At 36.4% G+C, this 27185-nt stretch overlaps 3 protein-coding genes across 3 annotated transcripts; 2 read left to right on the forward strand and 1 right to left on the reverse strand.

Annotated features, from left to right (window-relative positions):
- Positions 1-15873: 15873 nt before the first annotated feature.
- LOC110899585 (uncharacterized protein At1g76660) lies at positions 15874-18007 on the forward strand. Its single transcript, XM_022146471.2, has 2 exons — positions 15874-16121; positions 16411-18007. Exons 1-2 carry the CDS (start codon positions 16026-16028, stop codon positions 17476-17478), a joined length of 1164 nt encoding a protein of 387 aa, XP_022002163.1. The 5' UTR covers positions 15874-16025; the 3' UTR covers positions 17479-18007.
- A 3310-nt stretch (positions 18008-21317) lies between these two features.
- On the forward strand, positions 21318-22983 carry LOC110899586 (BTB/POZ domain-containing protein At5g41330). The gene has a single exon (XM_022146472.2). The coding sequence runs from the start codon at positions 21456-21458 to the stop codon at positions 22866-22868; it is 1413 nt and encodes a 470-aa protein (XP_022002164.1). The 5' UTR covers positions 21318-21455; the 3' UTR covers positions 22869-22983.
- Positions 22984-23493: 510 nt separating this feature from the next.
- Positions 23494-26499, reverse strand: LOC110899588 (short-chain dehydrogenase TIC 32, chloroplastic). Its single transcript, XM_022146474.2, has 8 exons — positions 26358-26499; positions 25451-25682; positions 25278-25357; positions 25007-25157; positions 24340-24418; positions 24145-24229; positions 24002-24048; positions 23494-23866 (listed from the first exon to the last, which is right to left on the reverse strand). Exons 1-8 carry the CDS (start codon positions 26464-26466, stop codon positions 23702-23704), a joined length of 948 nt encoding a protein of 315 aa, XP_022002166.1. The 5' UTR covers positions 26467-26499; the 3' UTR covers positions 23494-23701.
- Positions 26500-27185: the final 686 nt, after the last annotated feature.

Consider the following 27185-nt stretch of genomic DNA (forward strand, 5'->3'; position numbering starts at 1 on the left):
CAGCGAGGATATGGAAATGGTAATGGAAACCGTCCGCAAGGAAATGGCAGAAATGGAAATCGTGGAAATGCTGGGAATCAAGCTGGTAACCAGGGAGCGAACATCAATTGAGGCGGTAATGGGAATGGGAATGGTTGAGGACCAGGGTGTTTCAATTGTGGAGACATGGGGCATTTCAAGCGGGAGTGCCCAAAGCTCAATCAGGCACAAGGAAGAGTTTTTAATATCAGTGCGAGGGAAGCACGCCAAGATCCAAATGTCGTTACTGGTACGTTCCCTATTAATCAACACTTTGCATCTGTGCTATTTGACACTGGTGCCGACTATAGCTTTGTATCGCTAGAATTTAAGAAAATGCTTGGGTTAACTGCTAGTAAGTTAGACATTCCGTACTCAATTCAACTGGCTAACAGAAAGCTAGTTGAAACGAATGAAGTCATCAGAGGATGCGTAATAGAGCTGGGAGAGCACGAGTTTACACTGGATCTACTGCCAGTCGAGTTGGGAATCTTCGACGTGGTAGTGGGGATGCATTGGTTGTCAAGCAAAAGAGCAGAAATTGTATGTCACGAGAAGACCATTCGCATTCCAATGGCGGATGGAGAAACGATCGTGGTACATGAAGAGAAGCGCGATATGCCCTTAAGGATCATTAGCTGTTTGAAAGCTAGAAAGGTGCTGTTTGTTTTTTCAGAGGTAAAACGTCTGCAGTCTGCGGACCACATCTGCAGCTGAAGAGGTGGACCAAACCTCTGCAGTCTGCAAGAAGAAGACTGTTTGTTTTTTAACTTCTTCAAACTTAATTTCAAACAAACAACACCTTAATTTCAAACAAACAGCACCTAATTTCAAACATACAGCACCTTAATTTCTCTCTATTACTATAACAAGTGGCGAAACCGTAACGAATCGATATAGTACCAACCAAATTCCCGCCACATAGCGTAAGAAAATCCCGCTAGTTCCAAACATGATATATAATGTTTGATCCAGTAGTACTACACATATGCACAAAATTTTCTTATTTTTCCAATAAAACATATTTTGCAGTTGGTTTTCACATACACCATCAAACAAATACTATACGACAACAATCTCCGGCCAGTGGCCGGACATAACTCCGGGAACTATAATCTTTCAATCAAGATTGAAACAAAATCAAGAATCACATATAAAAAAACACATATAAAAAACACTTTTATTCTCACCGGAAATCACCATCGGTGCAGCCGGAACCCGCTCAATCTCAACTGGTCTCGGGACCTCAGGCGGGCTAGCACACCGAATCAAAGCCCAGTTAACGCCTTCGAAGAACGGATGTTGTTTGATTTCGGTAGCACCCCTTTTGTAAGCCAACCGATGTTGCAGTTCAAACAGTGGAACAGGTTGACGGCGGAGGTGAGGAGAATAGGAGATGGGTGCTAGGGCTGGTGAGGAGGGAGGTGGGTGGCGGACGGACGGTGGGAGGGTGATGAGGTGGTGGAGGAGATGGGGTGAAGAAGTGGGAGGAGTCTAGGGTTTTGTTGTTTGAGAGCAGAAGTTGAGAGAAGAGGGGAGAAGAGGTAAAAAGAGGTTGGTCCATGTCTGCCCCAAGAAGAGGGCGGGCAGACCTTTTTTAATGAAACATCTTCTGGAAAACAAACAGTCTGTAGGGGCTATTGTCTGCGCGTGGTCTGCACGGCGCAGACATAAGAGGCTGCGTAGACCTTTTTGGAAAAAACAAACAGCACCAAAATGTTTGAAGAAGGGTTGTGTTGCCTTCTTGGCACACATCGTGGATAAAGAAACCGCTGAGCCAAAGCTAGAAGACATTCTAGTCGTGAAGGAGTATCCTAAAGTCTTTCCAGAAGACTTGCCAGGATTGCTGCCGCAAAGGCAAGTCGAGTTTCATATTGACTTAGTTCCAGGCGTCGTGCCTGTAGCTAAGGCACCTTATCGACTTGCACCTTCAGAGATGCAAGACCTGTCAACACAACTTCAGGAGCTACTGGATGAGGGATTTATCAGACCAAGCTTCTCGCCTTGGGGAGCTCCAGTTTTGTTTGTTAAGAAGAAAGATGGTAGTTTTCGCATGTGTATCGACTATCGGGAGCTAAACAAGTTGACAATCAAGAACAGATATCCTTTGCCAAGGATTGATGACCTGTTCGATCAGTTACAAGGTTCAAGTTTTTACTCAAAGATCGATCTACGATCAGGTTATCACCAGTTGAGAATACAAGAAGAAAGTATTCCCAAGACTGCTTTCAGAACTCGATATGGGCATTACGAGTTCCTGGTTATGCCGTTTGGTTTGACAAACGTGCCAGCTGTATTCATGGATTTGATAAACAGAGTTTGTAAGCCATACCTCGATATGTCTGTGATCGTGTTTATTGATGACATTTTGATTTACTCGAAGACAAAAGAAGAACATGAGCAACACTTAAGAGCTATTTTAGAGCTGCATAAAAAGGAGAAGTTGTACGCAAAGTTCTCGAAGTGCGAGTTCTGGTTACGGGAAGTCCAGTTTCTTGGTCATGTAGTTAATGGAAATGGAATTCATGTGGATCCCACAAAGATCGAAGCAATCAAGAACTGGGAAACTCCTAAGACACCAACAGAGATTCTACAGTTCCTAGGTTTTGCTGGTTATTATCGCAGGTTTATTGAGGATTTTTCGAAAATCGCTCAACCTTTGACTTCCCTCACGCAAAAAGACAAGAAATACGAATGGGGAGACAAGCAAGAAGAGGCATTTCAGTTGTTGAAGAAAAAGCTTTGTGACGCACCAATCTTATCTCTACTCGAAGGCACTAACGACTTCGTGGTATATTGCGACGCCTCGCGTCAAGGTCTGGGATGTGTATTAATGCAGCGACAGAAGGTTATAGCATATGCTTCTCGCCAGTTAAAGGTCCACGAGAAAAATTATACCACACATGATTTGGAATTAGGCACGGTGGTGTTTGCTTTGAAGAGATGGCGACATTACTTATATGGCATGCGATGCATAATCTATACTGATCACAAGAGTCTGCAACATATCTTCGATCAAAAAGAGCTTAACATGAGACAGAGACGCTGGGTTGAACTATTGAACGACTATGACTGTGAAATTAAGTATCACCTAGGGAAGGCGAATGTGGTCGCCGATGCCCTGAGTCGAAAGGAAAGGATCAAGCCCATAAGGGTTAGGGCTTTGGAAATGATCATACAAACAGACCTCTCATTGCGCATTCGTGCCGCGCAGAGAGAAGCTCTTAAAGAAAGAAATATTGAGAATGAATATCTCCGTGGGATGGAGAAGCAGTTGGTGCCAAACGGGGAAGGAACGTTGTGCTTCATGAAACGAATTTGGGTTCCCTTGTTTGGTGGTTTGAGAAATGTTATTTTCGACGAAGCTCACAAATCTCGATACTCGATCCATCCAGGATCGGACAAAATGTACCAAGATTTAAAAGATTTCTATTGGTGGCCAAGAATTAACGGCGACGTTGCGATATATGTTGGCAAATGTTTAACTTGCGCCAAGGTAAAGGTCGAATACCAGAAGCCTTCAGGTCTTCTGTAACAACCTGAAATACCCCAGTGGAAATGGGAACAGATTTCAATGGACTTTATAACGAAATTACCAAGGACGCCCAAGGGCCACGATACGATTTGGGTAATTGTAGACCATTTAACGAAATTTGTACACATATTGGCAATTAAGGAAAAAGACAACACGAGTAAGCTAGCTGAGCTATACCTGAGAGAGATTGTCGCACGTCACGGAGTGCCTCTCTCGATTATCTCTGATAGAGATGGAAGATTCGTATCAAGGATTTGGCAATCCTTTCAAGAAGCATTTGGTTCTCAGTTGAATCTGAGTACTGCATTTCACCCGCAAACAGACAGACAGAGTGAACGAACGATTCAAACGTTGGAAGACATGTTGCGAGCTTGCGTAATGGATTTAGGTGGAAGTTGGGACACTCACCTACCATTGGTTGAATTTTCATATAATAATAGTTACCATGCAAGCATACAAGCCGCACCGTTCGAAGCTCTCTATGGACGCAAGTATCGATCACCATTATGCTGGGCTGACGTGGGTGATAGACAGCTTGTTGGCCCGGAATTGGTCCAGGAAACGACTGACAAGATTATACAGATCCGAGAGTGCATCAAAGCGGCTCGCAATCGGCAAAAGAGTTATGCGGACCGAAGAAGGAAACCTCTGGAATTTGAGGTGGGAGATATGGTTTTGTTGAAGGTTTCACCCTGGAAGGGTGTGGCACGCTTTGGGAAGCGTGGGAAGTTGAACCCCAGATACATCGGTCCATTCAAAATCCTGAAAAGGATTGGTCTTGTAGCATACAAGTTGGATTTACCAGCTGAACTAAATGGCGTTCATGATACATTTCATGTATCTAATCTGAAAAAGAGTCCAACTCAAGAAACGGTGGTCATTCCTGCCGACGAAGTTCATATTGACGACACACTCCACTTTACTGAAGAACCCGTTGAGGTTACTGATTGGAAGGTTAACAAGACACGCAAGAGTAGTGTCAAACTCGTCAAGGTTCGATGGAATGCGCGACATGGCCCAGAATTCACGTGGGAGCGTGAGGAGCGCATGAAAGAAAAGTACCCACAATTATTCCCAAAGACCCCTGCATCTAGTAGCAGAACTAAAATTTTGGGATGAAATTTTCTTAACAGGGGGAGGATGTGACAACCCTCATAATTGCAGGTATCCGTACAATTAATTAATATTGATTTGTGCTTAATGACTGTGCTAAGATACAACTGATGATATAAACTGCTTTATGATTTCTGCATCATACATACATGTGCATCACATTTCATACTGTCACACCATTTATTACATACAGACTTTAGTAACATACTTGATGCACAAAGCACAGTTAGCACAATTAGTGGATAACTCAGAAATATACTGACAGTGCCAGTACATAGAAAGACAGTGATTTGAGGCCCAGTGTGAGCCAGAGTCAAGGTACTACACTAGTGTGGAGTGTAGGGAAGTAAGGACCATAAAACTGCGTCACTAGGTGATAGTTAGTGCCGGAAAGTGCCTAAAACCCACTCAAAGTGCAGAATTCTGCATTTATCACCAAAATTCAGCATTTTAACTTGCTAGTAATGTGCAAAAACATGGCAAAATGCTCCTGTATGCTTTCCTAAGTGTCGGGAATTGAAAGTGTCACAAAAAGTTACATAAAGGACACTATACGGTATAACTTAGCACTTTAACGGAACGGTATCTAACCGAACAACCGGACATTACCAAGTTAGGAGGTGATTATGTGTTGTCATAAAATAATCATCTTCTTATTTAAACATGAACTTGATAATAAAAATGATTTCCTTATAAAGTAACAAACCAAGTGAACTAGTAAACTTGTAAATCCAAGTTATACCTGTTTGAAGTTTCGACTTTTTTTTGCTTTGTTTCTCCTACCTCAACTGGTCCAAATAATAGTAGTCTATCAACTTTTGGATCAACAACTTGTCAATAATGAACCAAATGTCTCATTTTTGTTGTTTCTCATTAATGATTCGAAATTGCATAACAAATATTTCAATAAGCCCTTAAAAATACAAGTTAAAACTTAGACGTGGTCAAGATGATGTTGTTTTGAATGTGTTGATGATTACTTGTTGATTCTTGATAATATGATGATAATCATTATATGAAACTTGTTAGCATATGATTAAAAACATGATTTAACAAGTTAGGAGGTTATTATGTGTTGTCATAAAATAATCATCTTCTTATTTAAACATGAACTTGATAATAAAAATGATTTCCTTATAAAGTAACAAACCAAGTGAACTGGTAAACTTGTAAATCCAAGACTTGTGAATGATTTTTCTAAACAAACCAAGTTCAAGAGACGTTTTTTGAAAGATTATAACTTTTCTTGCACTTACATTATTTTTGGAAATAAAATAAGTGTAGGAAGGCTAGTAAAACAAGAAGATGTTGTAAATAAATATTTTTGTAAAATGAGTTCACAAGTTGTAAGCATCTAGAAATCCCGAGAATGAGATTTTAACAAAAGTAAATACACTTTGGAAGGTGACTAAAACCACTAAACACCCCACCAAGTTACTACGCGTTTTTATAAAACATCAAGTTCATGTTGTATTATAAATGGAATAGTTTTGCACTTGGTAAGTGTAATATGGTTTAGTGATTTGTTGTTGATTGTTTGAATGATTTTCGAAAAGAAAATGATATGCTAAATAGCATGGGCACCTCCATTTACAAAGGAAACTATGGCGAAATTTTTCTAAAATTCCAACACTTAGAAAATATTTTCTAACAAGTGTTTACTAGTGCATTTTAAACTATGTTTTTCAAATATAAACTTTGCCATGGATTTTTGTAAGAAAAATACAAGTATCGGAGGTTGTTTTTTGTAAATAAAATGAGTAAATATATATTTAGAATATATATTTTATACTAAGACATTTGAGTGAATATTTGTTTACTATGTGGACTAGTTATATTATTTTAGGGTAAAATAATATATCTTAACAAATACCAAGATTTACAACTCAAAAAAAATACCAAAAATTACAAGGAATAAAATATTTAAGTTACACACTTGGTATTGTGAAACCGAACGCTAAAACGTAACTTATGAAATATTCCGGAAAATACTTTTACAAATATATTTTTGGTAAATATCGTTTTGGATACAAGAAGTGAAAATATATTATTTTTGGGAAAAATATATATATATATATTTTGGAATACATTATTTTGACAATAGGTTATATATTTTCTAAGTGGGACTTAAAAATATATTATTTTCGGAACTACAAATATAAATGTATAAATACCCCCATCCTTGGGAAGGAAATACGAAGATAAAATACTTGAGAAGTATTAATACGAAATATTGTTTAAACAATTATTCCAAAACTAAATATAATTCAAAGTTAAAATAATTGTTATTTTAACAAATAATTATAATTTGGAATAATACTGGGAAACACATGAAACGCAACTCAAAATGTTAAACTCTAAGCCAAGGCACGACCCATTCGTCTAATAGATGTCAGTACACTATAGGTAGTCGTGATTAGTTGCGGAGGTTTGAGTTGCCAGTACAAGACGCACTACAGTGAGTTCATGTCCCCCTTTTCTTTTAACTGTTTTCAGTTTTATACTTTGGGGGTGAAATACATGTTACAATTATTACAAATGTTTATTACATGGTATGATTAGCTTAAGGAGGGTTTACTACTAGATCATGTGAAGGGTGGGTACGACATTTAAGGCCATTAATCCTCGTCATAGGACCGAGGGACATGAGTGATAGATCTATTTGGGTGTAGCGAGCCCACACCCATGGGGACCAGGGTGGCCCATAGTGGTGACTATGTCTTCCAGCTGGAGGCCCGGTAAGAAGTTTGCTAGGTTTGAGTCTTCCTGCACCATTTCACACATACCATTGGCTTTGCAACCCATTGGTGATCTCCTTTTCCTTAATTGCTACATACCAGGGACTCTCATACAGACATACTTTAACGGTTTATACACACAGACATACACATGAACTCGCTCAACTTTTGTTGATTTTTCAAAACTACATGTATTTCAGGGAACTAGTGGATCTGGAAGGGTATGCATGTGTCGTCAAGCTGCATTTAAATAAAAAATGTTATCCAGAGTTGTTTAGTTTAGAGTGTGTATTCCTTTCCTGGACGGGATACATAATTCTAAACTCAGGTTTTATTTAAGTACTTTTGTTGAGTCTTGTGAACTCCGTTAAACACGTCATGGTTTGTAACTAAATTTGGTATTGATGTTTTCAGACAATGTTGTTGTGGTATTTTCTAAACTTTATTAATGGATAAACATCTTGTGTTTTTTATCATATAGCATTGTTATGATTGTTGCCATGGTATTAAGAAGTCACACCAAATAACCACGCTTTCGCAAAAGTCAGGGTGTGACATGTCTGCTGTAACATGTATTATTTACATGTTCTCCATTACATATTAAAAGAACTGATCAACATGTGGAAAAATTAAAACTGGAAAACTAATTATTTGATGAAAACGATTTTTAAATATGATGTTCACGTTATTCTGTCAAGAAATCTGGAAAAATTATGAGTTTTAATCGGGTTTAAACTTTGTTACAAACCGAATAATTGTTAAAATCAGAATCTCCATACATAAAAATTGTTTAAGGTTTCGATTCCAGATGAAAAATCTTAAAAATCTTCGATGATGTTCTTCGTGTTCATCATAAAATTCGAATAATTACTAATATTGTGAATGAATCAATGAAAATGGTTATGTTTTCCTAAGTTTGATTATTTTCTATCCATACGATTTCGAAATAAGTGTTTTAGTATATTAGTAAAAGATTTCGAAATAAAGGATAATTATCATCTAGCATTATTTTAGGAAACTGAATAATCTATAAGTTTTTTTAAATCATCCAATCTTATCACAAAAGAATAAGAAATAATCAGTATTTTTTGAGATTAATTTATAAGATTTTGGGATATTATAACAAAATCAAAATCTCACTAAGTCGAATTCATAAGAGAAGTCGAAATCTCCTAAAACTCAAGATTTCATTATCTCATAAGATTTCGAGAGCTCATAAGAATTCAAGTTTTCGTAAAGAACTCGAAATCCATGGGGAGCTCGAAATCTCATCACTACTCGAAATCTCATAAAACTCGAAAACCTGAGTTTTCGAGAATTCACATGATTTCGAGATTTCACAAGGAACTCGAAATCACCATAAACGCGAAAAACTCACCATTTCTCGAAAACTCGTTATCTCATCAACTATTATTGTGTACCAAAAATTTAGGGCAGGGCTCCGCACGGAACCCCGCACAGGGGCTCGCTGCCCCCGCAACCCCCAGCGAACTCACCGAGGAGTTTGATCTGCACTAACCTGTGGTTTGCTATTAACTAAATGGTTTTGTAAATCACTTAAATAAAATTCGATATTTTACAAAACCAAATAGCTTAACTTGAATGAGCCTTTGATGTTTCACTTCTGCCCAAAGGTGATTTGATACATCTATCTTATTGTTCAAGTATAATGATAAACTATGTTATTTATGCCTTACAAACATAAATATCTCACTTCTGCCCAAAGGTGATTTAATTCATTCATGTCTTGCATATTTAACTGTGCATAACTAAGGTAATTGTCACATTTCTGCCCAAAGGTGACCTGTCACAATTACTTTGCACACATACTTAAATGATTTCAATTCTGCCCAAAGGTGATTTGTTTTCATATAAGTAGAATTTTTCAAATTAGTCTATTATTTTGATATTAGTAATAGACATATCACACTTTCTTCAATTAATGATTCTTCATTAATCTTATGATCATATTGTTTGCCTTATTTTAATATCCATAACATTACTCACTACAACTTTCTTCTATAAATTAATATCTCATCTATATCATCCACTCTAATGTCAAAGCCTAATGTGTTTTGTTTTACTAAAGAGTTTCTATAAGATTTGCTCTTAAATTAGATTCTTCATTACCACTTAAGACATGACAATCCTGTTGCTCTTTTCTGATAAAAGTATTGTACAAGAACAGTTGAGCATGACAAATGGGATAAGTCAAAATTAGTGTCTCTTATGATGATCAAGAACTCATTTAAATAAATGTTATCACTAGATTTATTCCAGATTCAGTTTTTCCTAATACTAATCTAATTTATGTGGAATAATCAAAGTACCTCCTAAGATGCATGTTTTTTCATTTTAAATTCTAAACTATAAGGTTAAATGGCATCCGTGAATACATCATAATGTACAGAACTATGACCCATAAAATTAAGGGCTTACACATGGAAATAAGTACATTTTTCCAGTGCATTACATACTAATTTTTCCACTAGTACAATTTGATGCCTTAAAATCAACTAATAACACTTAGAAGTACCAAAGGAAAATGAGAGTATTGATCAGCAACATACGTACAGGAAAAGAAATGCCTAAAACTGGAAAATAAGATGTCATTCACCCCACTAGCACTAAAACCTAAAAGATGATACTTTTAAGATCCATAGACAAAACACAAAGAACTCTAAGGTTCTTCAAGGGAGAATCTCACTGCATAATTATGCCATTAGGCATAAGCAAAGAGATTTTCCATAATTCAAAAGAACAGTTTGCTAAAATAGGTAGTCGCCTATTAAAGAGTAAACTGCCAAAATGGTCCATAAGGTTTGGTCACTTTTGCCACGTTAGTCCAAAACTCAAAACTTTCAAATCTGGGTCCCTGCGGTTTCAATTTTGTTGCCATTTTCATCCAAAAATAAAACCTGGTTAGATTTTTCAGTTAACATCCAGTTTTTTTTCCCTCCCTTTTAATAAAGGGCAAAATGGTCAGATTTTTTTAACTTGTTATAATAAAACCTTAAAAGACCATTTTGCCCTTCATTGAAATGGAGGAAAAAGACAGAAAAGTTGGACGTTAATTGAAAAGTATGCCCAAATTATGATTTTGGACGAAAATAGCAGCACAACTGAAACCACATGGATCCAGATTCAAAAGGTTTGAGTTTTGGACTAATATGACAAAAGTGACCAAGCCTAAGGGACCGTTTTGGCAGTTTACTCACTATTAAATGATATTTAAGTATGCTAATCTTAATATTCTAATTTACACATGATTGGTTGAGTCTATTTCTATATGTTTTCCTTACAAGAATTCAACAAATAACTAACATAAGAATTAGTGACAAAATTAAATGTTAAGGCTCTAAGAACCATGAAAAGTTGTCTTCTAATTATGCTTTATGATACCTTACATATTCTGGAAATTAATCAGAATTTAGTATCAATAATTAAGCTATATTATGATAGTTGTGAGGTTTGCATAGCCAACATAAAGTCACCCTTACATTAATCTCTCATATTATTTGTTATCAATATCTGGATAGAAACATTAATAAGATAGAACTAGATGATACTATACACTTTCACATTTTTTGTTATCATGCAAATGAGAATTTAACAAAAGACAAAAGATACTTATAAATCCATCCATTGAAACTGAATTTCTTGAGAAATCATGACAAAGGTTAATGAAGGATGACAAGTCTCGTATAGGCATCGTATGAGCTTATGGACGTAGTATCATATCATATAGTGTAGTATAGGTCTAGTATAGGTCTCCTATAGGTCTTGTATAGGCCTATACGGGACCTAAACTACACCTATTATAATTAATACGATTTTTATATAATTAATATTAGTGTTATTATAATTAATGTGAGTTTTTTATAATTAATGTTATTGATATTAGTATGAGTTTTTTATAATTAATATTAGTGTTATTGATCTTATAAAAAGAAAACAAAACAAAAATATAAATATACGCCGCGTACAGGGCAAGGCTGGGCGTCTAGTGTGGCCCAAAAGACCATTTTAGCCATGTGATGCTCCCAGTCTAGTCCTAACTCAGGGGTATAAGAGTCTTTTAAACAACCCTAGACGCCCAGCCTTGCCTTGTACGCCTAGTCTTTGATAGTATGAGTTTTTTATCATTAATATTAGTGTTACTGATCTTAAAAAGAAAAAAATATATATGCCGCGTATAGGGCAAGACTGGGCGACTAGTGTAGTCCAAAAGACCATTTTAGCTATGTGTTGCCGCAGTCTAGCCCTAAGTCAGGGGTATAATAGTCTTTTAAACAACCCTAGACGCACAGGCTTGCCCTGTACGCCCAGTCTTTGCCCTGAAGTTTAAAATTTAAAAAAGAAAATGACAAATTACCATTTTAGCCCTGACAAATTACCAGTTTATGCCTATCTCAAGGCAAAAATGGTAATCTGCCATTTATTAAAGTGTTTTTTTTTTTTTAAAAAAACCCGCCTCATACAGGCCTATACGAGGCATATAAGAGAGGTAAAAAATACCAATTTACCTATGCGTACAACCCCAAATAAGGGATAAAATGGTCTTTTCGTCTGTACGCCTCGTATAGGCCTATGCGAGACATATAAGACAAAATATGACATAATCAGAGATTCTTTTGGAAATTGAAAAATGTTATACGTGACGTATAGATCTATACAAGACGTATACAATGGTGTGTGAATACGTAGACCCTATTTTAATTCATTTCACTACTCTCATATACTAAAGCTAGCATCTCAACATTTTTTTTCTGAAACTTTATTCCGTATCCACCTTTAGGAGGTTTATGTGTAGATTGTTTTTTTTTTTTTTTTAAACTTTAAAACATTATAAACTTAGGGGTGAATAGGATAAACAATTGAGGATTGAACCAAACAAACATGCTACCAAAATCAAATATAAACACGACTTACTCTCAAAAAGACATAATTTAAAACTACTAGAATTTGAGAAAAACCATTGCGTTTGAAATTTTAGAGCTGTAGATGATAAAATTAGGACCTCTAATCTAAGAGTTGAGCAAATTGTCTAACCATTGCGTTTGAAATTTTAGAGCTGTGACATATATGTCCGTTTCCATAAGGTAGCGAAAATTATAACATTTTCTACCTGTTCAATATATAGTGCAAGCTTTTAATCCTTTTTTATTTATTTTTTATTTATTTTTTTACATTTTGTGATAAAGACTGAAAAAAGACATTACTAAAAGCATGTTTTCATAAATCATTTCTTGAATATTTGGTTCGATACCTCTAAAAGCTATCACTTTTTGACTAGGGTCTAACGGGTCATCCACAACAATTGTTCAACCCTATGGGGCAGGGGTAGGGATGAGCATTTGGTACTAGGTATCGAATTTATCGTACCGAATTTTCGGTACCGGTACCCACTTTTTGGCACTTTTGGTATCGGTACTTTCGGTATCGGTACCGGTAAAATACCAAATTTTACCTTCAAATACCGGTACCGTACCGGTCTCCTTGTTTTCTTTGGCCAATAGGCTGTTGCCAACATCAACAACCTTAAAAATGGTTGGATAGATTTTTTTTATTTCACTTTTAAGAGTTAAATGCTTGGTTGGTCCCTGTGGTTTGCAAAAATTGCAGACTTGGTCCTAATAGTTTATTAATTACACGCGTGGTACCATAACTTGTCAAAAATGCACTCGCTTGGTCCCCAGCCCTAACATCAGTTAAATATCTATGTTAAAACACCCCATGTGCTTGGCACATGAGGGTAATTTGGCCATTTCAGTCCCTCCTATTATTAAAAGAGTTAAATACCTGGTTCTCCCACCCCACACCCTTCTTCCCCAAACCACCACCACCATCTCATCTCCTCCACTGAATAACCACCACCAACCACCTCCAGACCACCTCTACTACCACTCCTACCTCCGATAGCCGGCCACCACCTCTAGTCCTCCACCTCCTCCACACCCTCCCCTCCTCGTGATTTTGCAGGCGGAAATCGAACAGATCACCCTTAATCGATCTCTTCGCAATCGTTCAGTTTTCTCTCATAAACATGAGTTATATTGATCTAAGAACTGATTCAACTCATACCTCCTCCACACCCTCCCCTCCTCGTGATTTTGCAGGCGGAAATCGAACAGATCACACTTAATCGATCTCTTCACAATCATTCAGTTTTCTCTCACAAACATGAGTTGTATTGATCTAAGAACTGATTCAAATTTCTACAGCACAATTGATGATTCTAGTTCCAAGAAGGAAATCAAATCAAGATGTTGTTCGTTCGAGCGTTGTTAAGGATTTAATCGGAAAATCAGAAGCTGTCGGAGTTCCTTCCGCCTCCGGAGAAACCGTTGCCGGGAGATTGTTGTGTTTGGTGCGTATGGGACATGTATTTTGGCAGAAACTGTTTGTTTTTTTCCTCTACTTTTGATCTATTTGATGTTCCTGTAAACAGATTAATTTGATATATTTGTTGTCATTTTATGGTTATTCTGTGGAGGAGATGAGATGGTGGTGGTGGTGGTGGTTTGGGGAAGAAGAAGAAGGGTGTGGGGTGGGAGAACCAGGTATTTAACTCTTTTAATAATAGGATGGACTAAAATGACCAAATTACCCTCATGTGCCAAGCACATGGGGTGTTTTAACAGAGATATTTAACTGATGTTAGGGCTGGGGACCAAGCGAGTGCATTTTTGACAAGTTATGGTACCACGCGTGTAATTAGTAAACCACTAGGACCAAGTCTGCAATTTTTGCAAACCACATGGACCACCCAAGCATTTAACTCCACTTTTAAATATATACTTACACCCCATTTACCAGTACACCATTTTAAGATAATGTCCCATAAAGCCCCCTTGCTGATTGGACCGCCATATGGCGTTAAACACCCAAGGGTCTTCCCCCTCCCATTACACATGGTCTAAAGATTGAAAAAAGCATGTTTCCATAAATCATTTTTTGTGAACATTTAGCTCCTTAGCCCCAGAAGTTATCCACTTCTTGACCAGTGTCCAACAGGTCATCCACAATAATTGTTCAACCCTAAGGGGCATGTTTTTGGAAGGTTAGAGTTTGCAATTCAGAAAGAGGTGGTGACGTAGCTTATTACCCGTCTACCTTCTATTTCGATTTAACCTGACAAGTTTTTTGGTGAATTATATAACAACATTAATCTTATTAAAAAAGAGCATTTTCCTAAAATGAAAGTTATAATGCATAATTTCACTTACAAATTTTTAAAGTTTAACTGTTTATTCATGAAAAATATTAAATATTAAATTAAATACTTAATTCATTATTAAGTTGCGTGTAGCTGAAAAAAAAATATATGAAAGGATAGGAATATTGTGAAGGTGGGACCCACTTGATACCTAGAGAGGGGAGGAGGGAAAAAGGCCATAAAAGAAGTAGATGGACACACGTGCACACCATTATTATACTCAAGAATCCCCTTTATTTAACATTAATTAACATTTAATAATAAAATAATAAAACTTTAATTGCTCCCTTGTTTGCTAAAAAAACTGTCATTCTTGCTTCAAAACTGGGTCATGCTCTTTTCAAATGTCCAAATTACCCCTCTTTAGAAGAAAACCTAAAAAAAAAACACACTAATTATTAAGAAACACTAAAATAGTATCCTGAGTGAGTTGGTTTTGATGAGTGGTTATCTTAACATCTTTGTTATATTTCCGGTTTTCAATAAAAGAGCTGATGTAATATGTCTATGTACTAAGCATGCGTCTTGTGGTCTTTATAACGAAGAAAACAGTCGCTACAGAACTAAGCGGTGCACGATAAAGATAATTCTGGTGCGAAATAGTCTCGATGGTGATGTTGGGTCATATTTTGACTTCACAAACCAGGAATCAAGTTGTGAACATCAACACCACATTAGGAGGTCCTGCAGCCAAAGCTTCAAGGACAATCAGACTGTCAAATCAATATTTACACATAAAGTAACTCGAAGTCATGTATAGTGAAATAGAAATATATTCCTGCAGAGAAGAGACGTGAGAACCACGACCCGGTGAGATTAAGAATCTTTTATAGAATTGTTAATCAAATACTTTAAAAGTATTAAGTAAATCGTAAATCGTAAATGACATAGAAAATAAGGTTTTTAAATTTCTTTATTTCTTAACCATACATGAATAGTGTGTATGTTTGTAATGATGTTGGCTTAGCTTGTTTTCTTTTATAAAGTAAGTATATTTGCTGTTAAACAAGAAAAGAAAAAAAGATAAACCAATCCACATTCATAAGATGGAGAAGCTAGGATATGAAAAGGACATGAAAAATGCCCATTTGGTGTGAGCTTTATAAATGCAAGGTTTATCATTGAATAAGGCAAGTGAAATTCAGGTGTACCTATTAAATTCCCATCCCAAATCATGTGTAACAAAAGGGTATTTATGTAATCTCACACTTAGCAACCCTATACATATGAAAACACCTTTTTAGACTTTTTAGCTTATGTTTCCCATAATTATTACTTTACACCCAAATAATTAAACCAAATCTCAAGTCATTGCCGTGTTTGACATCAAAAAACAGATCAATATCAATATCATACATACTTTTAGAGAGAGAGAGAGAGAGAAACTTTCGTGTTCAACAAGATGAGAGGGGTGAATGATAATTATGATACCATTAACGCAGCCGCATCGGCGATCCAGTCGGCTGAGATCAGAACCACTCAAGATTCTTCAGTTCAGGTAAAAAAAAGTTAAAAATTCAATCTTTTTTAGTTGATTTTGCTTTTTTGAATATTTCCTTGATGGGTTTTGTTCTTTGATGAATCTTGATGATGGGTTTTTGTTTTCTTTAAATTTAAGATCTGGGTTTTTGTTTTCTGATCATTTTCTGATAATATATTTCATAGTTAAAGATCTTGATATGTGTTTGATTTAATAAATATATATTTCAATGTCACAAATCTGTTAGATTAAATATATAAATTGTGGGTTTTGAATCTTTTGATTGATTTTATATTTTCATATGTAGAAAAAAAGATGGGGAAGTTGTTGGAACATTTCATTATGTTTTGGATCTAAAAAACAGAGCAAGAAAATCAGCGAATCGGCTATAGTTCCTGAGCCGAGCTTCTCACGAGCCGAGGCTCAGCCGGCTACAAACACGGCTCAACAGCCGCCAAGAGTTCTACCCTTTATAGCCCCACCATCATCTCCGGTGTCTTTTTTCCAGTCGGAGCCACCGTCGGCCACCCATTCCCCTGGCGGCATGTTGTCATTCACGGCGGGTTCCGGTGGCATGTTTTCGCCCAGTGGGACGAGTAATATGTTTGCCATTGGCCCGTACGCACACGAGACGCAGTTGGTGTCCCCGCCGGTGTTTTCGACGTACACAACGGAGCCGTCTACCGCCCCGTTTACACCGCCTCCAGAGTCGGTTCATTTGACTACGCCTTCGTCGCCGGAGGTCCCGTATGCGCGGTATTTGGGTTCGGGTAACCGAAACAATGTCGTTGGGTACGAGTTTCAATCGTATATGTTGTACCCGGGTAGTCCGATGGGTCAGTTGAAATCCCCGGGTTCGGTGATTTCGAATTCGGGGACGTCGTCCCCGTTTCTGCACTTTCCGACAAGTGGGAAAGTGTCACCTTGTGAATGGGAATCACAAGCAGGATCCGGGGTGTTGACTCCACACACCCCGGATCCTGTGGGTCCCAAACCTCGTGATGGGTATCTGGTCACGAGTATGGGACCTTATAGAAATGCAGATCAACCGCATTTGGTTGATCACAGGGTGTCATTTGAGGTCACGCCTGAACAAGTTGTTAGATGCGTTGAAAGGAGGCGGATTGCTGATGTGGCGAACGGTCGTGAATGCCATGATGACGTGGCGAAAGGTTTCGAATGCTCCAGTGGGGAGGGTGGGCAGAGACATCATAGGCATAGATCCACAAACACACTTGGGTCTGTTAAAGAGTTCAACTTTGATAGTACAGGTGGAGCCGAATCCGATTGGACACGCGAGAATGTTTCTGGGAACGAAAACGGGCCAATCAAGAGCTGGTCTTTCTTCAAAATGGTCCAGCCAGGTGTCAGCTAATGATTGGAAACCCTGAAAAAATAACCAAAGAAAAACAAGAAATCAAGAATCAGAAACAGATGTTGATGACCCTTTGGGAGTTGGTGTTCCTACTCAGAAAAAGAACTCTTTTTTCCCCTTAAAAGAGACATAATACCTAGCAATGCCATATATATATGTAGATATATATAAGCTAAAGATCATAAGTACTTCTTTTGTTACGGGTTGCTGCGGTTCAAGATTCAAACATGTGAGGTCGGACGTTACAATTGTAGCTCGATGAGCATCATTTGACTTGCTACGACGGGTTTTTAATCATATGAACCGTTTTTTCTTCTCTTGATGGTGCAACTGCTGAAGTATTATGTACAAGTGTATTATGATCGCTCGGCTTTTGCAATAAAACTATGAAGATGTCTTGTTTTTGTTTAGGCAAGTAGATGGTTAGAATGGTTCTTTAGTAATGATGTTTTGTATCTTTACATGGTACTACTTTTGATGCATTGTATAGAAGTTTTTTTAATGATATTTTGAAGTCCATTTTGTCCAATCATATGACTTTTATGTGACCATAAATTGTGAATGATAAAGAATCTATGTTTAGATGGTTTATTTGCTTTTGATAACTGTCAAGACTATGGTCAGAAATTTCATAGAAACAACCAAGAAATAGCATGTTCCAAATATGCACGCACGAGTGCTGTTATTCAAGTCAAAGTCAAAATGAATAGTCAAACCAAAGTTCAAGTTTGCTTTGACCATTAAATTTTCTTATGGATTTTTACATGTAATAAAGTTCAAATACAAATAAGTTTTAACGTATAAAATAGCCTTAACGTAATAGCCTTAATATGAGAGGTGAAACGATGGTTTTTCCCATCTACTTAAGAAGATGTTTAATTGCAAAATGTAAAAAAAATCGTGATTTTATTATGTAATTTTGTAGAGTAATTACTCTACTACTGTAAAACCACGATTTTTTTTTGGATTCTGGACTAAAATACGTGATTAATTAGATGAGAAAAAATTAAAACAAAAAAAAATCCTCCTTCACTTCTCATGTTAAGGGTATTTTGCATGTTAAGACCATTTGTATGATAACTTAACCCTTGACAAATGATACGATATAATAATATATTTCCCGTGACATCTTAAATTCGTTGTGCAACTAGTCTAGATATGAGCAAAGGGACCTTCAACGAATGAAACGCTCAATTATGAGTGAACCGGATAAAATCGGTAAAAAGTCAAACCAGGTTTAAGTCTGCTTTGACCAATGGATTTTCTTATGGTGTTTGACAAGTAATATGATATGATAATATATTTCGTGTGACATCTTACATTCATAATATGTTTTGCAACTAGTTTGTATACGAGCTAATGGACCGGCAACAAATGAAGTGGTCACTTATGAGTTAACCAAATAAAACTGATAACTCGGTAAGTGAACCGGATAAAACCGGTAAAAGGTTAAACTAGGTTTAAGTTTGCTTTGACCATTGGAATTTCTTATGGTTATTGGCAAGTAATAAGATATAATAATATATTTCCCGTGACGTCTCAACTTCATAATATAATGTGCAACTGGTGCTGATATGAGCTTGGTTTAAAAAAGCGCGCTTGAGGCGCAAATCTCAGCGCCTTATGTAGTCTGAGGCGCAGGTTGTACAGAAAGCGTAGCTGAGGCGCGTTTTTTGCTGAAAAATCCACTCTGAGGCGCGCGCCTCATGTACATGACCCATTTTGTGCAGCAGATTGTTGTAAATCATGCTTTTCAGGCTGTACATGTATGTAATTACAATATTAAAACATATATACAACTTATTTGTGTCTAAATATCAGGTAAATGATCCTAGAAACATATACAATACATAAAAAAATTATAATCGCATTGCGCCTTGCGTACGAAAAGCCCACCACTTTTGCTCTCTGCGCTTTGCGGCTCGGTTTTAGACCCCGTCGCTTTTGTGCGTTTCGCGCTTTTTAAAACCAAGGATACGAGCTATTGGATAGCAACAAATGAACTAGTCGGTTATGAGTGAACCTGATGAAACCGGTAAAAAAACTAGAGCAAAATTGATCAAAACACGTGGAAACTAGTAATCAAACCAACTTAATTAATGAACCCTTAAAGCTACGGGTCTAATTTTAAAATCATAGATGAATAACGGCTAATGAATCCAAATCAATTGCTGTTTAAAGAATAAACAACTTACTTCACACGTTGATACCAAACAAACAAAGAGTAGTAGCTAAACTATGACCCCACAAGTAAGAAATTTGCTACTTGACAGCTTGCACAAAATTCCCTTTCTAATCATCTATTTTAAACGTTAACAACTAACTTAAAAGATAATCTTTCATTAATTAAATGTTTTTAAAAAATATTTTAACATGTGCATTCGAATATAAGTAATAGAAAACCATCAACTTTTTATTATATGCACATATATAGATGCATATTTAATAGTATAAAATCCGTATAAAATTTGTAATCACATGTAACGAAGAAAGAAAGAGACGGTTTGAAGAAACACTCTGAATATGTGTTGTGGTTTAACTAAAAAATGTATAACGCTCTATCATAGAGGCAATGAGCTTTAACTAATTCAAACTTTAACCATCACATTATGGTTTAAGTAAGAAAAAAATAAAAGAAAAAAAAAATGATTGGTTTACTGGGGGTGGACCCAACAACCTTACCTCTCACGCCCGTTAAAGGGCTGGCACCCCTTCGATTATCGTGACCCCATGTTAACGCCCACAACGTGGTGTTCACGGGCTTTAACGCGTTACTAACTGATGTGAACAAGGCCGTTAGCCCACAACGAGTAGCGTTATGTATTACATGTAACCCAAGAGATATAATTTATATATAAGACTTGTTTAAAACTGATTTTGTCATCATCATCATACTCAATAAATCCCACCAATAGCACAACTAAGGTAGGGTCTGAGGGTAAGATGTAGACAGCCTCACCTCTACCCCGTAGGAATAGAGAGACTGCTTCCAATGAGACCCCCGACTCGATAGTAGTTTTGCATCAAGCCTTGGACATAAGAGATGTAACACTCAGCAATTAAGACAAATGCCGATTAGTGCATGTACTCCCTTATCTTTTGGCCATCAACGCCACCATATGATGCATGATTAACCATTCCTCTCTTTTAATGTTATTTTCAAGAAATTAGTAAAATAACGTTAAAATTAGTGCACTTTCACTTTTGCCCACCGAGCGGCTACACATATATATACACACATTATATGCACATAACGCAAGCGAGACGTATTAAAACTGATTTTGTATATAACTATAATCTAGCAGGTTTGCATATAGATATGGTATGTGGCATATTCCATCTTGATTGGAATCTCTCCAAATAACTAAGGGTGTAAAGAGTGGTTAGACACTTGAGAGTGGCAAACTAAAAATTCAACCAATGAGAGTGTGCCATGTCAAAGTGGTAAACTATGCTCAAAAGGTTGGCAATGGTTTAGACAATGGTGAAGTGGTAAACTATTTTTTTTTTTAAAAAAGGAAAAAAATGTGATTGGTTGAGATTGGAATGGACCCCACCCCAAACTACCCCCTCTCTCTCACCCACTCTCTTCACCGCATCGGTAAACCTTCACCGAACTCCTCCTCTTTTTCGGTAAACTTCATGCGGCAAACATGTTGGCGGTGGATGACGCGCGGTGCCGGGTGGGTTTACCGCCCCCACTCCGGACACCCTAACACTAAACACACTAAAAGACCTCCACCAAATCATCCAATTATATGGTCCAGCTTGGCACCTTCTTCCAAAAGCTAACTACCACTCTACCAGCCTCAATTATTGACAACCATATTAACATATTTGTTGACCACAATATAATTCCCATAAGGCCATAATCATACCTCCCCCCTCCCATCATTCATACATACCACCACCACTATCATTCTCATTCATTCATTCTTTCAAGAAAACTCAAACAACAATCTCAAATCTTGATAAAGATGCCACCTTTCTCACAATCAGCCCCTATCTCAAATGGGTTTTCACTTTCACAAAATACCCAAAAAGTTTCCAACAATATCATCACCATTGATGTGGGTGGTCAACTCTTTCAAACCACCAAACAAACCATAACCATAGGTGGCTCCAACACCCTTTTGTCCAATCTTTTCAACTCATATGAACCAAACACCATCCCTTTCATTGATAGAGACCCTGAATTGTTCTCAATTCTTCTTTCTTTATTAAGAACAGGCAATCTCCCATCAAAAGCCAAACATTTTGACATTCAAGATATCATCTTTGAAGCAAGATTTTATGGAATTAGTGATCTTCTTGTTGAAACTCAGTCAAACCCATCTCAATTTGAACCTTTTGGTTTAGAAAAATCAAAGCTTTTGCCTTTAAGTGGTAGGGATACACCTTCTGCTATTGCAGCAACTCCAAATGGGTCAGTTCATGTCTCACATGGTAGCAAGATTACATCTTTTGACTGGTCTTTACAAAGAAAGTCAACAACTTTGACCAGTTTTGCAGCTATTGATTCTTTATTAGCTTTGTCCCATAATGTTGTGGCTGCTGGTGCTACAGACTTTTCTGGGCTGCAAATTCTTGATCTTGATTTGGGCTTTGTAACACAAACTTTAAAGTGGGAAAATGCAACTAAATCTAGCTCAACGGTTCAAGCAATTGGGATGTCACCAGACTTATTATTCACTAGTTTTGAATCTGGTAGAAGAAATTCAAACACTATCATGGTTTATGATGTTAATAGTTTCAAAGTTGTGTCCGAGATTGCGCGTAATGAAATCTTCGGTGCCGATCTTGATTCGGCTATTCCATCGACTAAGTTATGTTGGGTATCTAGTCTTAATCTGTTAATGGCTTCAGGGTCTCATAGTAGTCATTCAGGTGTGTCAGGAAACATAAAGTTTTGGGATATAAGATCCGGAAATGCGGTTTGGGAAACTAAGGAAACGGTTGATTGTTTTTCGGATATCGCGGTTTCCGATACCCTTTCGGCTGTTTTCAAGATTGGTGTGAACTCAGGAGAGGTTTCCTACATTGATTTAAGAAACTTTGGATCTTGTGACTCATGGAATTGTGTTGGTGACACTAGGAAAGTCAACAACAATGGGAAGAAAGTCAAAGAGGGGTTTGGTTGCAAGATTGAAACTCATGGGAATCAAGTTTTTTGTGGTAAGCAAGAGAAATTGGAGTTATGGTCAGAGGTGTTGATGGGTTCGTCGAATGATGGTAAAGATCGAATCTTTCGGAAGAATGTGTTGGGACGAGTGAAGGATTTGGGTGGAAAGAGGATCACGAACATGGGTTTCGGAGGGAACAAGATGTTTGTTACTAGGAAGGATGAACAATGTGTTGAAGTTTGGCAAAGCTCAGTAAGAAGATTGTGACTGTTAGAAGATTTGAATTTGTTATTCTTTTTTTCAATTGTATGTAATTTGGTTTTGTGGTATATTGATTGTTTGTGTACATATGTTAATACACCAATCTTCAACTTCTTACAAACTATACAATGATTTTTTTAAATGTGTTCTTTTGAAAATGCATGATGAAAAATAAGTGGTTTTCTTTGTTGGTTTTTAAAAATTAGATGGTGAGTGGTGACTATATAAGATTACGAATTTTAGATTCCAGGAGTACGCAAATCTGACTAGAATAGACAAAAATCTGACTAGAATAGACAAGTGTCTAGAATTTTGTCTTTTCGTAGTCGAAGTCACTATCTGAGATGACGACTTCAACAACAAAAAGTCAAAAACTGGAACTTTGGTTCGACTAGATTATGCAAAGTGAATAGCGACTTCAACTCTGAATTCACTATCTTAGATAGCGACTAACTCAGATTTGAAGCCCAACCAAAAAACCAGCCATTTGTTATCATGGTATTTCAAACAATGCATGCTTCTTTCGTTCCGAAACATCATCATGCCAACAAGTTGAATCCCATAGTCAAATGTTCGGAGATTCAGAGAGAACTAAGTATTTGCCGGAATATGTTATTTTTCAAGCAAGACAAAGCCTTATCATATTCATTTATTCTTTATACATAATTATATATTCATATACAACGTTACTCGTTACGTATAACCAGGGGTACAAACACATTACACCACACCCTGGTTTTAAATTATCATGCACAAACAACACATAAACAATCATCCACCATATTCACAAGAATAAAATAATAAAACATGTAGTGTATCAGTATCAACTCCCATAAACATTACTTTGACTTGGTCAATTCCGTTCCGAATTCCCATAGTTTCTTGGCCAACTCAGCATCATTGGCCTTATCGCTCGGTTTATACACATTATTATCAGCAAAATACTCGCCACTAACCCCTTTCACCTTTGGGTTTAATGCTAAATAGCATGTTGTTGAAGCTCCCTGAAACCAAACTCAACATTACAGACTTGCAGTTATCAGTTAAAAATGACATTGGTATTTTGTGGGTCCAATTTCCGCTTAACCAGGACCCGCTAGATGAAAACAGAAAAGATGCAAAGAGACCAAAGAACAAACCTGTGGGATATTCTTTTGAAAGTGTTTGAAGACTCCATATAAGACAACTATTTCAAAAAAGTGGCAAGATAAAGCTAACATCATAAACAAGGAAAAGACCAGGTTTTGGAAAAAAAATCCCAAGCCAAATAACTTGTGATTACCTGACATAAAGTTGGAGTGACGTGAAAGATTGGTTGCAATAACTTCAGGATGCAACGCGTTGATAGTTATGCCCGCCCCTTCTTCCTACATTCAACATAAACATGCTACTTGTCACAACTCAACTTTGCAACAATAAGAATTATTGGTTTAATTATACGTGACAACTATATCTGAGTATCAATCCTAGTAAATACCTTGAGGCGCCTTGCTAGCTCCTTCGCGTGTAGAATATTAGCAAGCTTTGATTGCCCATATGCATAATAACTATTGTAGCTGAAAAAGTTGACACATGGATGTCAGATGAATTCAAGTATCATGACCGGCGATATATCAAAGATTTCGGGTCTGCTATCTCACTTTCTATGTCCACTTTCGTCCCGCTTGTGCTAAATCGTGTATTGTGCAATAAAATGTGTAGCTGTTTAGTATAAGTCTATAAATACATGTGAGACATCAAAAGTGGCAAGCGTGAATGGTAAAACTAGACAAATCTAGAAAATGACTCATGTTCTCCGTTTATGGACTCCATCTCCATCCATCCATCATATATTTATGGTGATTTTATATCATTGAAAATCCGATAAAGCAATATGTATATTAGGTGAATTTTACTATTCTAGTTAGTACTATAAAAGAATGCACATATATGTTACGTGTCAATTAGTCGAGGGACTTAATTGTACTTTTGATAACTAGGGGGACTGAACTTGCAGTCATGTAATAGTTGTTAGCATCTGTTAGTTGACTCGTTGTATACATAAACTGTTAGTCATTAATGAGAAGCTACCGATCAGTTGACCTGATTCGTTTTTAGTTTCTCTCTCTATGTTATCTCTAAAATATGCCTTTTTTTCATTATACCTTTTTTCATTTAGTTTGTCGAACATGATCCCTTCTTTGTAAGTCAGCCTATGAACCACTGATGAAACTAAAACGATCCTCCCTTCTTGTCCACAACTTCTAGCCGTATGTTTCATTGTATCCAACAACAAATTCGTCAAATGAAAATGTCCTAAGTTATAAGAAGAAAACATGAGTTCTTTTATGATAATCTTTTCCTAGGAGAAACAAAGGCGTGACATATGAAATGAAACATAGACAATACATAACATTAGTACAAATTAAGACATACCAAGATAGTTAGTCGCAAATTGACTCTCGATTCCATCTTTAGAAAGGGAAAATGGAGGAGCCATCACTCCTGCATTACAACTACAAATGACAACAATCAATCCATTAGACTTGTACAACTCTAAATCAAATTTTCGAAACGATTAAGGAAAAATGTGTGTATGTGTATATTACATGAGGATGTTGAGTGGTAGACCCTTGGAAATGTACTCATTTGCAAACTTTGTTACAGATTCTAGTGAGCTTACATCAAGCTCCATAACATCAATGGTGGCACTAGGATAACCTTTTATTATGGTTTCTTTACATTTGCTAGCTGCTTCTAGATTTCTGGCAGCCATAACTACATGTACACCGCGTAAAGCTAGGACACGCGCGGTTTCTAGGCCAATACCACTTGTTGGTCCTGTAAACAGTAAATGTACAAGAGGAATAATATGAACGTGGCATCAACGGAGCATACTCGCATACATCTAGTCATTGCTAGATTTCATTGTCCTTGAAAACAAAAAATATTTTGTATTTTATAAGATTTTAATTTGGGATTTCTCACACACACACACACGCATATATATATATATATATATATATATATATATATATACACATTTGTTTTGAATATAACCAACGTAACAGTGGCATCTTTTTGTAATGCATATATTTTTCGAATGAGTTATGATGTCATCTTTCTTTTTTCCGGTTCAACCAATCTGACCAGTCAACCAGAAGTGTCGTCAGTTCAATGACATTAGTATGATGGCCAATCAGTTTTCAAAACAATGGTTGTCACATGTTCAGAAAAATGTAAACAACATTTATATGATTGCTCCAAACTAGTAAACTTCTAAAGCTTTAAGCAATAAAAAAAAAAGATTAAATCAGAGACAATATTCATTAGCTAGTTAATGAATTAAATTCATCAAACAGAAAACAAAATCAAAATTTTCTCAGAGTTCAAGTGTTGACTTTTGTTCTACTGGATGGTAAACAAAAACCTAGATAAAATCTTGAAACAAAATTACCAAAAAGTCCCAGAAATTGTGTATACTTGAGATAAAGACATAGAAAGAATTAAAAAAACCTGTAATAATGGAAGTTAAACCATGACCATCAATTCCATTTGTAACATCTTCAGCTGTGTGTTTGGCTGAGAACCCTGATTTCCCTTTGCATGCAATTAGCAAAGGCATTATTACACCTTTTTTTAAGAGTTAGAAGGATGGGTGACACCAAAATTGTACACTTTCAGGGTTTTTATAGCAATTTGCTAAAAGTTGTGCCAAGTTATGCCAATAGGGCAATCATTTTATAATTTATAAATTATGTACACACCATTACTCAAAGGATCTTGATGACCTTTGATGTTGTATAAGTATATTAAGAGCAACTTTGTAAATACAAAAGATGGAAGAAATTACAAAATTGCTTTTCCTTAAGTTAACATCTAATGATATGAACAATGTCATCTTTTAAACATTGTTAGTTTTATATATATTACATTTGTTCATATATTTGTAATCGAATTCTATTAAAACATTTTATTTTACATGTGTGTCTCACTCTTGTACGTGTGTGCTTGTCCTTTCAAACGAATGAAACTCCAACCTATCTTTTCATAAAGGACCGACGCACTAAGGCCTTCGTCAAATTTTGTTTTGGTTATGTATATGTATTAGAGATGATATTAGGAAAGTTTATGTTGCATGTTTTAAGATAAGGAAAATGAAACTTTATTTATTTGCAAATTAGACGGGAATGAAAGACTTTAACTTCTATACAATCTTCACACTTCAACGTTTTTATATAAAATATAAGATTGTTTTTATATGACATTTGCCTAATATCATATTATAACATGTTTCACTTTCACATATGGTACAGTAATTTTAAAAGATATAAATATGACATC

Source organism: Helianthus annuus, chromosome 13, assembly GCF_002127325.2.
Source record: "Helianthus annuus cultivar XRQ/B chromosome 13, HanXRQr2.0-SUNRISE, whole genome shotgun sequence".
NCBI classification, from domain to species: Eukaryota; Viridiplantae; Streptophyta; class Magnoliopsida; order Asterales; family Asteraceae; genus Helianthus; species Helianthus annuus.

What these genes read in the sequence shown, in the direction of transcription:
- LOC110899585 (XM_022146471.2), top strand. Translation starts at nt 16,026, where the DNA reads ATGAGAGGGGTGAATGATAATTATGATACCATTAACGCAGCCGCATCG. An exon ending in CTCAAGATTCTTCAGTTCAG is followed by an intron (nt 16,122 to 16,410) that starts GTAAAAAAAAGT and finishes TTTCATATGTAG; the next exon opens with AAAAAAAGATGGGGAAGTTG.
- LOC110899588 (XM_022146474.2), bottom strand. Translation starts at nt 26,466, where the DNA reads ATGCCTTTGCTAATTGCATGCAAAGGGAAATCAGGGTTCTCAGCCAAA. An exon ending in ATTTGCGACTAACTATCTTG is followed by an intron (nt 25,158 to 25,277) that starts GTATGTCTTAAT and finishes CTTATAACTTAG; the next exon opens with GACATTTTCATTTGACGAAT. An exon ending in AGCTAGCAAGGCGCCTCAAG is followed by an intron (nt 24,230 to 24,339) that starts GTATTTACTAGG and finishes TGTTGAATGTAG; the next exon opens with GAAGAAGGGGCGGGCATAAC.
- LOC110899586 (XM_022146472.2), top strand. Translation starts at nt 21,456, where the DNA reads ATGCCACCTTTCTCACAATCAGCCCCTATCTCAAATGGGTTTTCACTT.